Raw genomic sequence first — 17,135 nt, 5'->3', positions numbered from 1 at the left:
AAGATTCAGTTTACCCTTCATGGGGTAAACACTGTGGAAGAGGCTTCACCTGCTGAAAATGCGCCCCGGTATTTATGGGACCTGTTATTTCTGTGGAAATGATTAAATCTGGAAAAAAGCTCACAAACATTGCTGTGAATATATCAGCCCAGTGGAAATATTGTAGATTGAAGCTGCGGTGAAATTCCGTCCTGGATATATTCAGGTCTGCCTCCGGTGTGTTTATATTCTAGACGGATGTGTGCCTGGAGCCTCTTTCATTATTCCGAATCGTCCTGAGCCGAGCCGCTTTTAGCACACGGTCTGGACAAACACGACGGTTTCGCTCATGTTCTGTAACAATAGGTCTAATAAAGCAAGGTGCTCGGGTTCAACCTGGCATTGATGGATTCTTCGCTTTCGGCCACAAATCACACGGGCTTGAACCAAGCGAGGCAAGTACTGTACAATTAGGCCAACGAGCCACACAAAACTTTGAGGACACGCTGCTGCCCGGGGAGAGTCGGACCCCCTTTGGCTGTCTGCTCTGAGTCTGATACCCTCGCCGGACGTGTCGGGCCCGGCTGGGGGAGCTTAGCCTCCTCTCGGTCCTGTCAGACGTACAGGGAGGTGTCAAGGACACGCTTGGGAAGAAGGACTGTGATCTTCTGTGTGTACAAGCCGCGTTTGGTATGTGTGGCATGTGGTGGATGTATTTGTGTGTGTGTGTCTGTGTGAGAGAGAAGAGAGTGTTAATTTGGCGAGTTGGCACGGTAATGGATACACACTACAAAGTCATATTGAAATGACCTTAATCAAGCAAAGCGTATAGCGGGGATAGCATGCAGAGCTAAACCGCTAATAGCTTTTTTTTTTTCTTTTTCCTTCTTTCCCCCTCACTTGAAAGCGCCCAACAGAATCTCATTTATGCGTGATGTAGTCCTTCCTGGCGCCGTAACGTGACATCTCAATGCGCCTCTCTGTTTTACTGTAATATCCCACCGCCACTGCGGGAGATTAGCATTATCAGCAGCCACAACAACCCAATTTGTTCTCATTGCCGTGGCAGACGGGGGGAATTAAATGTAATCAGCCAGCTAGCATATTTAACTTAGCTACCCCTGTGAGCTGTCTCATGCATGTCCCTGCGGCATTTCAACCGCGATGGTTATCATCATTATCTTCTTTTAACCATGCCGCTGCTTCCTAAACTTGTGTGAGACGGTTGTAAAAGAGCCCCGTAGCTTCAATGAATAAGGCAGTGGACTCGAATTAACTGAAACAGCAGGCGCAGTGGTTCAAATTTTTGGATAATGAAATAATAATCGCAGGTGAAGATAGATGATGGTGAAATTATATTGTAATAATGGTGTTTGGACGTTTGCTGAGCGCACATGCTGACTGTGCACTGCAGCCCACTCAAATGATCGCTCAGCTGCTCAGTATAACAAAATAATTTGGTTTTTGGCCTCCACAGATGACTCCTGTAGTATTTGCATTTTCATATTATATATAAAAAAAAGAAACATTGTCTTTATGTGCCTATTATTACTTTCCTATCCTGTCTGTGGTACTGTACCACAAATATGTGGTTGGTTCAGTCTGTGATCAAATTCAAATCCAAGCACTTGGTATTAAAATGGAAAATGCCCCTAACGGGTCTTAGTCTCACCTGTTTGGTGGATTTATGCTTTGGCTGCCAACACTGCTTTGTTTTAAGTAATTAAACCAAACAAATTTGGCCCATAAGATTCACTTAGTACTCACATCAGCCTTTTCAAATTGAACTTGATTTGAATTTTGCTTGAATCAAATGCTGCCACTTACAACACGACCCTCTTATTTCTCTTTGATTGAAAATTAGCTCAAGGAAAGTCGTATTATAAACTCCAAATGCCAATATCTAAAGAAGTAACCTGTTGCCAGGTGGTATATCCACACCTCATGCTCCTGATTTCTTGTAATTCAGCACAATTTTAATTACATATCATTTAGGTGAATGAATATTATGCTCAGTTTCATCAGATTAAATGATCTTAAAATGTGTTTAAGATATCCTCTGAACTATAGTTCAAATTCATGATGGTAACTTGTATTTTTAGTAGTAAAACCTGCAAAGCTGGTGTTTATTTTTGAAATGGAAAAGGGGGAAAAACAACGTCGACTTGTGAGAGTTTATCGCTGTAGAATTAATTTTCCCAGCCTCCCCCACAGTAGATATTGATTTAAGTTCCCTCAGTGGTTACTGTGCCAACACCAAACAAGATTTTACCTCATTCGTCTGTTTATGTATGCTGATAACTTCTTGTGTTTGCAGATCAATATTGATTAGTCCAGCTCGAACACAGTTAAAATAGCACATTGTATGAAGGTATTTTTGTTTCGGTGGAGCCGCAATGCTTCAGCCTGCCTCATAATGGGGTTTTCTGCTAATATTGTGTGCGGAAGCAGCATAGCTCAGCACTGTAAAGACGGCCGCGCATAAGCTGCAGGCTCCCTGGGGCATCTGTGTGGAGCTCAACCTGAAGGCTCGCCTCTTCCCTTTCTGCCTCTTTGTTTTGCAAATCGGGGGGAGGGAGCGATAAGATGCTGCAGAGACTGAGCCGTTCCAAGGTTCTGCTTGGCTCAGCAGCGCGGTCCAACCGAATCCATTTTTCTGCATCTGCGCCTTCTTCCTCCTCTCCAATTACTGCATCTCTCAGAGCATGCGATGCCCCGATTCAACCATGGAGTCCTCCACGGCAAAGTGAGCCCGGCCACTGTTTGATGTGTCACTTCATCAGTGATTTGAGACCACAGCTAAAGGGTTCCTAAGAAGAAAAGGTTTATTTCTGTGATGCAACTTCCTGAAATGCGGTCTTGGCCGATGGCAGTATTTGCATAGAAAAGACTCTCATCAAAATGTCTTAATGTTTGCAATGGTTTTGTTTCAGGTTGAGAAAAGCCTCTTTCATCTTAAGTACCCAGGAACCAGCTTGTGCCTTCGTGGAAAATAGAATTGACAGTTGGTTAAAAAAATATATGCATTTGTTGGCTGGAGCCGATCGCTTCAGTCGTGGCTGATAACTTTTCCATCTCTGCATGAGTTGAATGTTTCAGTATGCGTGCATGCATTGCAGCGTTGCTACTGTGCGTAGCTCGGGAGGCAAAAAAAAAAAAAAAAAAAAGGAAACAAGACATGCCCTTCAGTGCGCAGAGATGGCTGCAGATTGTGCTCCGTACTGTACTGCATTGCAGGCAGGCATCTTACCTTGTGAAACAACATGCGTCCTTCGCCTGCAGGCCCCCAAGCTCTGCAGCCCAGATGATCAATTTTATCCAGCTCTGTATGGCTGGGCCTGAGACTTAATCCCATAATGCTCTGGTGTTTTGTTGCAATTGAGACACCCCCCCATTTTTCTCCGTGGAGTTCTTATTTTGTCTCGCGAGTGTGATGAAAAACCCCCATGCTGCTTTAGTAAGTATAGTGTGTATCCACTTTAACAAGGCTGCAATGCAACCATAGATCATATCGGAGTCAAATCCGTCGTTTAATTTTTTCTTTTTTAGTAATAGTAAACTAAAGAATTGTTGCTCTACGCTTGTGTGGAAACCACGTGAGTTGATGTGTGGGGCCAGAAGAGATGCGTCTTCGGCTGTTACCGTGTGATTTCCACCTCACGTTTGAGTGTCAATACAATGTTTTGCCTCTCCAAAGCCAACAGGTTCGGGCCGAAAGACGCGCGGCGTCATTTTGAAACACTCTAATGCATTTCTAAGTGTTTCAATCTGCGGCGGGTCTACGCCATTAGTGTCTCGCCCGTCTCTCTGTCGTTTTCGAAGACGGCAGGGTACAAACAGAGCGAGGCATTACCTCCACCACTTAGGCCCCAGCACGCTGAATCGGGGCGCCATAATGACACGGCAAAGGCGAGATGCTCTCCCGCTGTTCCCTGGTAACTACAGAGAGACGGAGGGTGGAATGTAGATTCTCGGCAGCCTCCGCCCGCGTGCCCTTTTGCGGCAATTTAAAGAAAAGGCGGCGGGGACGCAGCTAATTCAGCTACATTAATCAGGCTAAGCACATTACTGTGCAAATGATAGCCGGAGGAATGATGAGCTGACAATGTCCTGCCAGTCAGAGAGGCAGACACACCTCAGCGGTCTGATAGGATGACACAGCTTCAGCACAGAGTGGAGCAATCAGCTTTTCGCGGGTCTTCGTTCATTACAGACATGACCCGGATCGCCAGTCCATCCATCAGCCGGTGTTTATCCAGTCACCGGCAGAGTAAATGACTTCATGAAGCTGGGTAAATGACAACGGGAGGAAATGCAAAATGTCCAGATCATCATTTAACCTCTCACTCATATCCCGCTGCTTAAGCGATGTCTTCAGTGCAAATACCAACCTCAGAATATCAATAAGGGATGTTGTGGAGGGAGAAGTGTGCAGTTATTGCCCTGAGAGAGAGGGAATTCATCTAAAAGTAAGACTTTTTGTGTAAAATTCTTCAGCTGTGTGCATCTCAGTCAGCTAAAGTTCAGCCGCTCGAGTTCTTTAGGTTAGCACTCCAACTTATTTGCTGTGCCTGAAATATTATCTAGTTTCAGCGTGAAAATGTGTCGAGATACAGATTAGATTGGTTGGATTGGATGAAGGAAGTTGCCACAGTTACACATATTTTTTGCAGCTTTGGATTTAGGAAGAGCCGTAATTCTCTAAATCTGGTCATAAATGTTTATTTGGCCATTCAGGTTCCTATTCGTCTTTTTGGAGGCGTTATCCACCTTTCAAGTCGGTAATCAATCTCCAACACATGGAAACTGGAGTTGAAGAAACTCGTGCACAGGGAACATGCACAATCCTCACAGACTGGTCCTCCCAGCAGGTGTTAGTGAATTATGTTGTTTTGTAATTTTGGCAGAGAAACTGAAATCACATGTGGCCCATGTGCCAGTTTTTGTGACTATTTGATGCCAAAATGTGAATTAATTTATGAATTTTAATGGGAAAACGTGAAGTTTGACTGTTGGATTGACTTCATTTAGTGACATTAAACTAATAAACCAGTCCTACACTATATTATGTTTTGACAAAAGACTAATTTTATTCAATTTTTTACTTTGTCTTTTTCATATATTGAAATTTGTAGAACTTAAACTAATATAATGTTTTAATCCTCCAGCCTCCTTTGGGCTGCTATTAGTTTTTGTGAATGACATTTTTGAGAAAAAGAGAAATTCGAATAGAGAATTGCAGCCAACATCCATCCCCATATCTTTTCGTGTGTGTGTGTGTGTGTGTGTGTGTGTGTTGCACGTTGGCACCAGACTGCATGTCCTCCGGAGCCCAGACGACCAACCCTGTCACATTACAGGGACGGATGAGCTCTGGTGATGGAGCAAGCGGGCTGCAGGCACGTAATGGATCATTGCAGCGGGGAGGAGGAGATGCAGATTTCTGTTACTCTTGTGAGCATTTCTCCCGAGAAGTTGGAGTCAGGTCGCGCTCTGACAGCTCTCAGCCACGAGCACTCAGGCTCTGCAAGCTTCTTCTTCGACGTTTCAATTTTTTTTTTTCTCGCATGAAGATGGATGCTGCCTTCATTTTCGATCATCGCCTGGTTTGTACATTTCCAGGGTTGAATCTCTGAATTACAGCTGACCTTTATCACTTAGGCAACAGATGACTGGAACAAATAGAATTTCAAATGGATTTTTAAGATGCCAAAAAATGCAATACACACTTTGCCCGCTTTGTTTTTTTTTTCTCTTTTGCTGTGACGTATTAATTGCTGAGGATGAAAATTCCTGAGACCTTTAAGTGAACGCTCACCAAGACTCCGTTGATTCACCACTCGTTAGCTTTAAGTGCTCATTGTGAAAAGCAATTTTCTAAGATGTTTGGACAGACGTTAGGCCGCCAATTCAAAGAAAGAGTGTTGGTTTGGCAATGTGCAGAAATACTTTTTAACAAGATGTTCTTAAATGCAGAAAGTGGGTGGTCATCCATCAGAATAAGTCTTCAGCCTGTCAGCTTTGTTTTGTTACTTTCTCCAACTTCACACCTTCCCACAGGCTCTGTTGTTTTGGAAAACCTTTTATTCTCAGCATTTATTGCTTGTCCCTTTTGATACCACCTCTGCAGGTTTTTTTTTTTTTAAGCCTTTGTCTTTTATGAAGCAGTCCTAATTTGACCCAATGATACTTTTTTCAGATGAAGACTTTTTTTGATCCTAGAAGAAAATTACAACAGATCTTTTAAAAGCTGAAAACTTCACAAAGTGCTCAACAACATCGCAAGAAAAGTCATGAAATTATGGTCAAGATTAAAATAACAACATTGTGTACAAGAGTTTAATATGCTAATAAAGATACATGTGTATGTATTAAAGGTAAGTAAGTCCCAATGTTCCCTTTGAACAATCAGCTCCATCAGCAATGTCTTGGTCTAGTTTTTTTTCTTTCAAAATAAGAGTTCCGGGATGGAACTCTGGCTTTACTTCCAGGTGCCAGAGCCAATCAGATGTGAGTTCGCGAGGTTGCCAAAGAGGCAGTACAGCAATTCGTATTTTATGACCTATGCTTGCTACACTTTCACCATGTTTTATGTTTCAGATTCATAGTCTTTAACTCAATTTTAACATACTCTAAACTATGTTTTTCGTGATCAGCAGACGCCACGAAAACCCATTGATACCCTTTATTTGTATTATTCTAAACAAAGTATTTATTGAGACGAACAATATGGGCATTTTTTGCATTTTGCATACACTCTCTGCCTTGCAAAAAAAAAAACAAAAACGTAGGTTTTTCCCCCATGTGCACAGTGAGACTCATGCCATCTCAAAGTTCACGTTGCCTCCTCAGTCATCATGCAGACCTCGCATGTCTCAGGGTGGGTGACGGTTCGGGTTGTGTGATTCCCTGTTTTCCACGGGTATTCATGTCCCGAGCAGACGCGGCTTGGGCAAGGTGAGGCAGACGTTAGCTCGGGAGAGCGCGGCAGGCTTGAGGCCAAACGCTGTCAGACTAATGCCGGCGCGCGGTCCGGGAGGAGCGGCCGCAGCATCTGGATAGTCAAGCTCCATTAGCCTCCTGGCTCTGTTTTACACCAGCTGCATTACCGCCTTGTTGACAAATGGCAGAAGAGGTGCTGTGTGTGACATGAATCACATAACTCAGGGGACCTCCTCCATGAATACTATACCCTCCTGCCCTGCGGTCTTTCTCTTCCACCCCGCCTTCGTGTCTGGGCTCGCTTCTAACTGCAGCGGGGGCCTGGATTCAGTGGGACGGCGTCGGCTCTCAACCTTGGTGAAGGACTAAATTGCAGCCTCTGCCTGGTGTCCTTGCTGTCACACTGCTGCTGGGAGAAGATAAGCGCTGCAGCCCTGAGGACACGCTGCCGGACCCCCGTCGGTCCAAGCAGCGTGAGCCGAAGCACTGCGGATCCACATGCTTACATCTGATGTACAACATAACCCGACAGTCTTTCATAATAGGGCTTATTTTAAATGGTTATTTTGACAATAGTCAACATTTCTGTGTTCGCTAAGGCAGATTTTCCACTCCTTTTAGCAATTATTTTTCCACCCTTTTCGCTGCAGGGTCAACATTAAAGTTCAATGACTGAACTATAACCTTCAAAATGCCATGTAAAGAAGCAGCTCTGCAAATAAAATATGCATCCATACATCTGTGTTTACGTCTCATTCGATATGATGAAAAAAAGTTGTTGTTTGTTCTTCCCCCTCATCTGGCTCGTCGAAGGAATGCAGCCAATTAGGAGGATAACAAACAGGCGTACCGCGAAATGTGCAACATCCGGACATTTCCAATGCTACAAGGAAAATATTTATCTCGACAAAACTGTCTCTGAGGTGAAATCTAGTCGTGACAAATTCTCGTTTCCGTCTGTCAAGCCTTTCGTGGCATTTGGCTTGTCCTTGCGAGGCCTGTAAATTGTCCATAGTGATATATTAAGATGCTGTCACAGCGCTGTTAAGTAGACAGCTATACGTGTGTGTGTGTGTGTGTGTGTGTGTGTGTGTGTTGTGGTTGGTGGATGTGTGTCAAAGAATTTGGTATATTTACTGGGTTGAGTTGCTGGAATAAAGCATGCGGTGCTATATTTCTCCTCAAACACACCGGAGCATTGAATGATGAAACACACAGGGAGAAGCTGTGGTGGGTATTGATGTGTAATGCCCTTGGACCGGAGCCAAGACGGTGAAATGGAATGAAAGGAAAGCAGTCACTACCCTGTTAACTCAAGGTTGTGCTTTACAGGAGCTATATATGTCTGTGTTGTCAGAGCTACGCTTAGTAAATGCGCTCTATGTGTGCGCCGAGACTATAAAAAAACATCTAAATCATGTCTGCCTGTTGCCTTTGAGGATGCCTACCAATTTGCCTGAATTTTTCCAAGGCTGATGCGGCATGTCGTGGCTTATGCACAACTTTTTGAGCTGGCAGCGGGGCTGGCGTTTGGCACTCGCTTGTAAACACAGCTAGAGAATGGGCCCTCAGTGACGGGGACCCCTGCCAGCTCATAGAAGTGGCAGCTGATCATCCTCGGTTAATAGGCGCTCATAATCCTCGGTGAATGTCTCATGTTGTCCCCCGAGAGGAGCGAGACTAAGGCATGTATTTGCAATCAGTGTGCATTAAGGGCTGACAGTTTAACTGCTGCCATCGCCGTAATAAACCAAAAACACAATGTGCATGCTGAACAGAAGCAAAATGAAAACTGTTAAGTGTGGGGGTTTTTTTTATTCATGTATCTCTAACAATGGCTCTGTCTCTTTTTTTTTCTCCTTCTCTGTTGCTGCTTGTCAATGCCGCAGGAAGTCGAGGTTAGTATCTCCTTTTTGTAAATTCCACTGTCTGTCTTTTTCTTCAACACTTCCTTTAGTCCTTCGGCATCACCTCCTAGATGAGCAAGAGCAGCTTGTGGGTAAAATACAAAAAAAAAAAATACAATAAAGTACATCGGTCTCTGCTGTGGTGCAGATTTGTCTCTCACTGCAGCTGAACAGTGTGAGCTACAAGCAAGAGGAGGCAAAACAAATAGCCAGACTTTAGTATAATAAATTAAACAAATAATCCAGTGCAAAAATAGAGAATTTCCTTTATAGAGTCACTACATAAAAAATTATGTGTTAAAAATAAGTATAAACATAAAAGGCATCCCTTTAACTCCTCACCCTCTGCACTGTATTTAAGCTGCCTTGGGCTGTACTTGTTCAGCTTGACTTGAGAGCTCAGTCTCGGCGTCCCCCGAGCAGAATAAGACCGAGCTAAACTGAACAGACCCGATCCTCGGGGTCCTCTCTGGGCCTCGTGCCGAGTAGTAACCGCTTTATAGTCGATCCTCTCTGTCCTGACACACAGAGAAATGGGTCAGAATGGATACAGCAGAGGGGGACGCGGAATTTTTATTATCGTTCCAGCACAGCGCCACCGGGGATGATGTGAAAAAACAGAGTTGGTTTGCAAATACTCCCTCTGCAGCCGTGCAGCGGCGGAGATAGTCGGCGCTCCTTTATGAGTTCCATTTTAGCTCTCGGAGGCGAGGCCTGTGCTTTTCTTTCATAGACAGGATAAACTTGACCCGTCAATCCCGACCTTGGAAACAGTAAAGGAAAACCTTGGTTGGCCGATTGAGCTCGCTCTGTTCGCACAGATCTGTGGAGAGATAAATATTTCATGAGTTCTCAATCGTGTTTATGAATAGTAGGCAGTAGTGTCCGAAACTTTCCAGCATAAACGATCATCTTCAACTCATGGATTTTAACCAGGGACACTTTCACCATGCTGACCACTGCACCACCGATTATTTCTTTACCCGCAAAGAAACTTTACTTTTCGTTTTTCAAACAACGGTTAAATTTTCCACATTTGGGGAAACGCGCCGGCAACAATAAAGTTGAGAAGTGAGAATACTTGCTCCGTGCTCCTGTGTTTTCCCCCTGCAGTTGCCTCTAATCTAATATTTTACTTAAAGAATACAATCCACAGTGCTGCACAGTATAGATCCACGCCAGTGCCAGAGGTTTATGTTTCGTCCTTCGGTGTTTATTTTCAGAGAGGTGACTTTCGCACTGCAGACAGGTCTAAATAATGGAGAATCCAGTGTGAGGTGTGAGTCAGAAGGAATATAAAAAAAAAAAAAAAAATAGATGTCTCTTGCTCAATTGACTCTCAGGAGTGTGTGTGAGCTTCAGTGTTGTGATGCACAAGGTTTTTCCACCCTTAACTTTGCAATGTGATACAAAATATGTTCTCATACAGTGATTAATATTTTATGATGGTTATTAAAAAGGAATAAATCCATGCTCATCTTCACCTGCAAATCAACTGGAAATATATTGACTGTTGTATCTACCAGACGAACCTGCTCTTCTCTTTCTGATATTGTTTAACTATTATTTAACAGCATTAGCATAGATCAGTTTATGTTTTTAGCTTTGCTCCCCAAATGTTTCCCTTTCACAGTCTTTCATGTACGGAAGAGGTGATCATTCATTATAGTCGTTGAAATTAATTGGAGTTGATTTAAGCGTAAGAGCAGGAAGAATTAAAAAGTCTTGATGGCTTTGCGTCTTCAGGTAATTTGATTTTAGTTTATTCATTCTGCATGATATGACCAGAATGTATCCGAAGAGCTGAACTGATCCTCGGTTTAAAGTGTTATTCAGGACATGCGGCAAAGTTTCCAGTTCATTTTGCATTTCTTGTGTCTTCCCTGATTGTTTGCACTCTGTGAATGTTAATGAGGGGCAGGAGCAGAAGCGAATCTCCTCCATTGTGCTGCCTCGGCATGAATTATTAAGCCCATTAATGCCAATATATTTTCTTTCTAGGATGACTACATCAAAAACATGGAGGAGAACACTGGTTCTGATGAAAGTAAGTTTTAAAATTACGCCTATTACGTCTGATTAGGGAAGATATTCTGCGAGCGTTTGAGGATGGTGGAGCTCGGCGTGTCTTTTCCACTTACAGCTGAAGCATTCAGTAAATAATTATAAATGGAAATGGTGTGCCAAGACTTCCAAGGTTCAGTGCTTTCAAATTTAAATAATCAAAAGCTAAGTGTTCGTCCTCATGCACCGGTTTCATGAGCCGGTGCCGCATGCATTATCAAAACGCTGACTTCTTTTAGCGGCTGCAGCTGTCTGGGGTCATGCAGCTTGTGGCGAGCGCCGATCCGGGGCGTCGGAGCTCGCGGAGGGGTGAGAACACAGTTGTGATTCAGGAAAGGAGAGACTGAGCCTTCAGTCTGATCCATTAGTTTGAAAAGCCTGCTGTAATTGCTTTTGTTGCTGAGGGCTCAACTCAGAACTCCCACCAGGCTCCATTTTCCTCCACGGGGTCTGTTCCTAGCTGTGCGAGAGAGGCAGAGAGAGAAATCTCTCTCTCAGAAAACCGGCTGTGGAGGTGGAATGGAGACGGCGCGAACATGGGAGTTCGGCTCAGTAATATTGCTGTTAAATGCTCTTTTAGTGTTCAGAACGAATGTAAAATGAAGCCGGCAGAAGGTACATGCTTCTGCAGACATTTCGTAATGACACGGGTTTGACATTTTAAACGCTTCTGTTATTTGAGTCATGAAAGTGGAAGAGCGGTGCTATTACGTTCAAGCATTTGAAAAATGCGTCTGCCACAGGGACGGGCATCAGGCACTGCGGTGTGGGGGAAAGAAAAATATATATGATGAAGCAGATGCAGCGTTGAAGCGATGAAAAAGTGTGTTTATTTTACAGTGTTAGGATTTCCCGGGTGAAGGTTTCTGGTTTTAGCTCCAGCTGAGTTCTTTCCCGTGTTTGGTTCTACAGGGAAAATGATGCTGATCTCAGTCTGCAGCTGTGGGCCGAGCCTCTGAAAGGTCGGGGTAATAAAGTGCGCTATGCATCATTTCGCCGATCAGCCGATCTGTGTGCGTTTGGTGCGTGTTGCAGCCTATTAGTGGGTCCTTACCGGTGCGCTCTCGCTGTAAAGGTGAGTGCGGGAGGTCAGGCAAGATGCCACTCCCACACCGCCTCAAAGGAAGAAGATGAGAGGAGAAGCACTTTGAGATGTTATTCTCGTCATCTCTTCTTACAACAGGGGGAATAACTAATGTAGTCTCAAGAAAATGCCTCGTTTGCTGTAGTGTGGGCGCCGTTCATTTGAATATCATTGATTTCATCGCCATCACGGCTCCCTTTGGGACTAATTCCGCGGACCTAATTGATCTGAGCCTTCCCCGGCACATATTCAACAAGGCAGCCGAGACTCCAGCGAAGGTGTACCTGCGAGCCCCGGATAGAACAAAAAGACCCAACAGGAGACTTCAGACGCCTCGTTGCCTTTTTAAGTGAGCTGATTGAGACGTCAGCTCGGCTCCACGGACTCGTATCAAAGCAACACGCCATTGTTCTGCCTCTGACCCAACGGAGAAGCTGCGATGTTTCACCTTCACTTCGAAATTAGATTCCGTTTGTGTTTTGAGAACATTTCACTGATTGGAGGAACAAAAACAAAAAAAAAAACTTCAAAAGTGGCAATGATTATACAGTCAATTGTACAGCTTGAAGAAACCATTTAGATGTAATGAGTTGTACAAAAAATTGAGGTGAACTTGTGTGTTTTCTTTTAATTTTACGAGCAAATAATTTTCCAGTTAGTAAGTGGAGGTGAAGTTTTGCAGATTGCTTCAGCTTTTCTACTGCCAATGAAATCAAAGAGCATGAACTCGTCCTTAAAGATGACCGTAAATGCAAATACAGTGAAAGCAGCTTCCGTTTATTTATTTATTTATTTATTTTATTTTTTAAATACTTTCAGATATCCAGGGGGAGCTGCTTTTCCTTGGTAGCCTAGTAACAGACTCTCTGCGGATACTTGTTGTCCGGCGCCACTATACTATTTTATTAAATGTAAAATGAACGAGCGGGTGAAAGATTTTGATTGATGATCCCGTCTCAGATGTGAGCGCAAGCAGCAGCGGGAACGCCGGTCCTGGGCGAGAACGTCGCTGTGTGCAGACACGTTTCTGATCGCAGCTAAATAATAATCATCTCCGAGAGATTGGATGCACGCTCCGCGCCGTTGCATTGCTTTTGTTGACGTGATTAAAGGAGGATTTAAAAGCCATGATGGCCTTTACACGTCCCAGACCTGCACTGAATTCTCAATGCAGTGCAATGTAAACAAAACCAGAGTGCAGCAGGGGTGGAAAACACACTTGCCCTTTAATGCAAATTAAATCTTCAGTCTGAATTTAATTTTTAGCATGTGTGGGATTGTATAAAAATACTCCATGAGACACATGTTGGATGTAAAGCTGAAGCCCGGGGGCAGATCTGTAGGTGCTCATGAATATTGAGAAGAGTTGCTACAGTGCATCACTTCCTGAATCTGGCTCCGTTTCTATGGCAACTTACAGTTTAAAAAAAATGTGTTTTATCGATTAAGTCAGATAATGAATGCCTCGAAAATGGGTTCAGCACCAAACAAGAGCTGGAAAACTGCAAGCTTGTTGACTCCAACATGACCTAATCTGTGATGCAAAAGTAGAAACACTACTCTTTATGGGCACGTTTAACATAAATAGACACCTACTGCTAACATTTTTATCATTATTTGATGAAATCTAGTGACCAAAAACCTGGATTTACGAACATTTTTCATAACTTTACTACCACGCCTGCTGTTAGTTTAATCTCCTCTTGATTACGTTTTAATTCTTTTTTCATAACCCTACTAGAATTGGTTTCATATCAGTTTTTTTGTGAATCGCTGTCAGATTTAACAAACGGAGTACATTTTGAATACCATATGAATCACAGTAACTGTAATTATATTTGACATGAGAGACGCTCAGCTTTGAGTAATCTTGGGTTTGTCAGGCTGAGAGGATGAACTCGCTTTCATAAAGCTTGAACAATATTGAATCCCGCAAAATTTTTCATTCTCAATAAAAGTGGTTCCAGTGAAAGATGCGCAGTTTGAAATGTTTAGGTCGAAATTCCTGCTGAGATCCGACAACTCTGATTGAAACCTCGACCCATGTTTTGAGAAACGCTCGAATAATCCAACAACTTTGACAGTGCTTCCTCTGCAGGCGGCGATGTGTCAGTTTTATACCTTTCAGAAGTCGTAATTCAGCAGCTGTGAGTCTGAATACTCAGGCAAGAATTAGATATTCAGTGAAAATCAATCCGACTGTGATCTATGATTGAATGTCACAGATCCAGGCTCACATGCTGATTAAAAAGGTCTTATCCTGGAGAGGAATGTAAAACCTTAGTGGGTGTTTGCTCTGAGTGCTTTTTTTTGGTTTTATTTGACTCTTCCTCACAGAGCACAATCAGCTGGTGCGGTGCACGGCTCACTGCACAGCCCATAGCTGTGGTTCTGTGTGTGTGTGTGTGTGTGTGTGTGAGAGAGAGAGAGAGAGCGCTCTGCAGGTAAAGGGACCACACAGCGGCTCAGAAATAATAAAATGCCACTCATGAAAGTAGGAATAGTTTAAGGTATATTGCACCACTAAAGGCAACTCGCAGAGTTCGGGTCCCCGGCTCCCATGAAAGTTTATGTTCCACAGCTGGAGCTGAATTAAGGAAAGCTCATATCCTGATAGCTGCACAGCCGGGCACAAAATATCCAGTGACAGTTTGTATAAGACGAACCAAAACGATGAGTTTCACTCAGAGGAGTCTCAGTTGGTGCATCAAACGCATGCTGGAAATATTAGATGACTTGATTTTATTTACAGGCAGGGAAAAAAAAAAAAAAAAAAAAATCGAAATGATATGTATGGCGCGACACTTCAGGGTGAATATCTCAGCGGCGTGAAGTCTTCAATCAGAAGAGAAGTGGGAGACAAAAGCCCCGCGGGCACTTGAGTCTGATATTCAGCTGCGGAGGTTAAATCATGAAAGCCTGTTGACCCTGTGAATGGAAGTGGGGTGGCCGCAAAATGTTTTTATATGTGAAAACTCAAGGTTTATAAGTTCCTTGGTGCTTCCAGAGTCTTTTTATCAGGCTTGCAGCTTCTTTGCAGAAGGCCAAATGGAACGTTATTGTTTTTATAGGTTTTTAATCAAGTGAAAGCAACAGTTAAGAAGTGTGCTCTGGGGAATACAACGTTCAAAGTATGCTTTGTTTATCGGTTGTAACTTTTTAAAATCATATTTAAACAATTTCAAGTAATACTTACTTCAAGGTTAGCTTTTCTTTTATGTACTTAAATGTTCTTCAACATCCATCCATGCAGCAACAATACCTAAACAAAAACATTTTTATTTTTGTAATTTCATTTGTATTCAGATTACATACTGTACATGCCATTAACTAGAGATTACACCATGTATTTTCCATGGTCAGCTCCTCTCTGTCATGCACTTGAATTTGTGTTTTAATTCCGCAACTGAAACGTTTTTGATTGATGTAACTTTCAGTTACAGTGAACCCGTCTGGCAGCAAGGTTTTAAAACACCCGGCAGTTCCTCGACCTCGCTGCTCCATACGTTTCACTGCAGTTTCATCAGTTAGCGTCCCCTCAAGCCCCGAACTTGAAACAGGAGGGGTTTTTTTTTTATACGTGCCGTCAAGCAGTCGGCTGAATCTGGCAACACGAACACCGACACACGAAATATTCTACATATATAGTACAAGAATACCTTTATCTGGATGAAATAATGATCGAAATAATGCCTCTTATGTACAGAGAATCATAATGTAACAACATAATAGTCTGAGCAAATGTATTGTTCAGTGTAATCCAGTGTCTACCACTACAGACAGTGTTAAACTCTCCAAGGACCGTCACCTTGAGCAACCTGAACACACAGCAGCTGGCTACAGTTCACGAAGGAGATGTGTTTACTCCTTATATGAGGATTATTTATTGATCGCTGTGTCCAGGCACCGCCACTCTGTAGAAAGAAGTGGTGTTATAACAGGCGCTTAAACTTCACCCTAACAGGGTGTAGCTCTTCTTTATCTCTCTTGAGTACAGAAAGATACAGGACATGATGAATAACAGCTGTTTTCCATGAAACGAAAAGGAAATACAACAATGGCAGTGTTTAAATATTTAGATGAAATATCTTGAAGAACATGAAGGCATATTTAATTGAAAAATATATTCTTAGAGCTGCCTCTTTAGATTCGTATATTGTTCTCACAAATTCACTATTTCAGATAATGGCGGTGGCTTTACTGGATGGGTTATGGGAGGAAGTGTGCCCTCCTCATTACAGCCTCCACTGGACTGTGTCTACCTGTCCAGACTAGTAGTTATCAATGTCAGCCAAGTGGCTAACTCTGTTTTCTTTACAAGTTGTTGCTGGAATGAGCTTCTTGTTTACCAGTGTGTGATGAGGCAGATCATCTGGCTTGACTAATGTACTTAAACCTCTGTGTTTTGTTTTTGTCCTGCACGTGGAAAGCAGGTGAAGTTGTCCCGGAAGTCTCCATCTGTACTGTGTTGTGAAGTGAACATTAATTGTACAAACAATTTAGCTCCTTCCATTTAAGATAATATGAGAAAACGCCTTCATATGGTATTTTTTGTTCAAGCAAACACGTCTCATGATTTGATGTCTCTGCTAAATCTGCATGTAGATAAAAAACTGATGATCTGTCACATAAAACTCTGCCTGGATTTTGCATTTAAGCAGCTTTCCGTAAAAATTACAACCTTCTCTCCTCTGATTCTGGACCTCAACATTCTAATCTATCTAATACCCCTTTCCCACTGCAACTAGCGGGTCGACCCGTGTCTGCGACCCGCTAACTATTGCCTTTTTAGACGCCTTTCCCACCGTCTGCAGACCCGCGTCTCACCTCCTGCTGGCGAGCCGCATCTCTACGTTTTCCCGCACTGATGGTGTCCCACGTTGATGACATCATCAGCGCGACGGAGCAAAACTAAAGTAAACAATGCAGCGGAAAGCAGTCCCTGTTACCTGTAGACGAATCTCCTCTTCCCCACGGATCAGGGGAAGCTCTCTGTTCTCGCTATCTTGCCATTGCTGGGTCATGTTGACGAGGGAAATCTCACGCTGTGTCCAGAAACAACAACTAGCGCGCTAACTTAGCCGCGCTGCGTCAACGTCATCATGTAAGTTCCCGGATGTGTCCCTCCCACTAAAAGCCGGGAGAAAGCTGACCCAGGA

General features: G+C 43.3%; 1 protein-coding gene across 1 annotated transcript in view; it reads left to right on the top strand.

Annotated features, from left to right (window-relative positions):
- The window catches only part of LOC115392930 (testican-2), a 35,122-nt gene that overhangs the window by 7,339 nt on the left and 10,648 nt on the right, over window positions 1-17,135 (top strand). The window contains exons 2-3 of the mRNA XM_030097618.1: window positions 8,811-8,819; window positions 10,830-10,875. Coding sequence (XP_029953478.1) covers window positions 8,811-8,819; window positions 10,830-10,875 — 55 coding nt within the window. The remainder of the gene's footprint in view (window positions 1-8,810; window positions 8,820-10,829; window positions 10,876-17,135) is intronic.

The sequence above is a fragment of the Salarias fasciatus genome, chromosome 8 (genome assembly GCF_902148845.1).
Source record: "Salarias fasciatus chromosome 8, fSalaFa1.1, whole genome shotgun sequence".
In the NCBI taxonomy this organism is placed as follows: domain Eukaryota; kingdom Metazoa; phylum Chordata; class Actinopteri; order Blenniiformes; family Blenniidae; genus Salarias; species Salarias fasciatus.
Note: the sequence above shows the minus strand (reverse complement) of the source record. Positions and strands in the feature narration are given on the sequence as shown.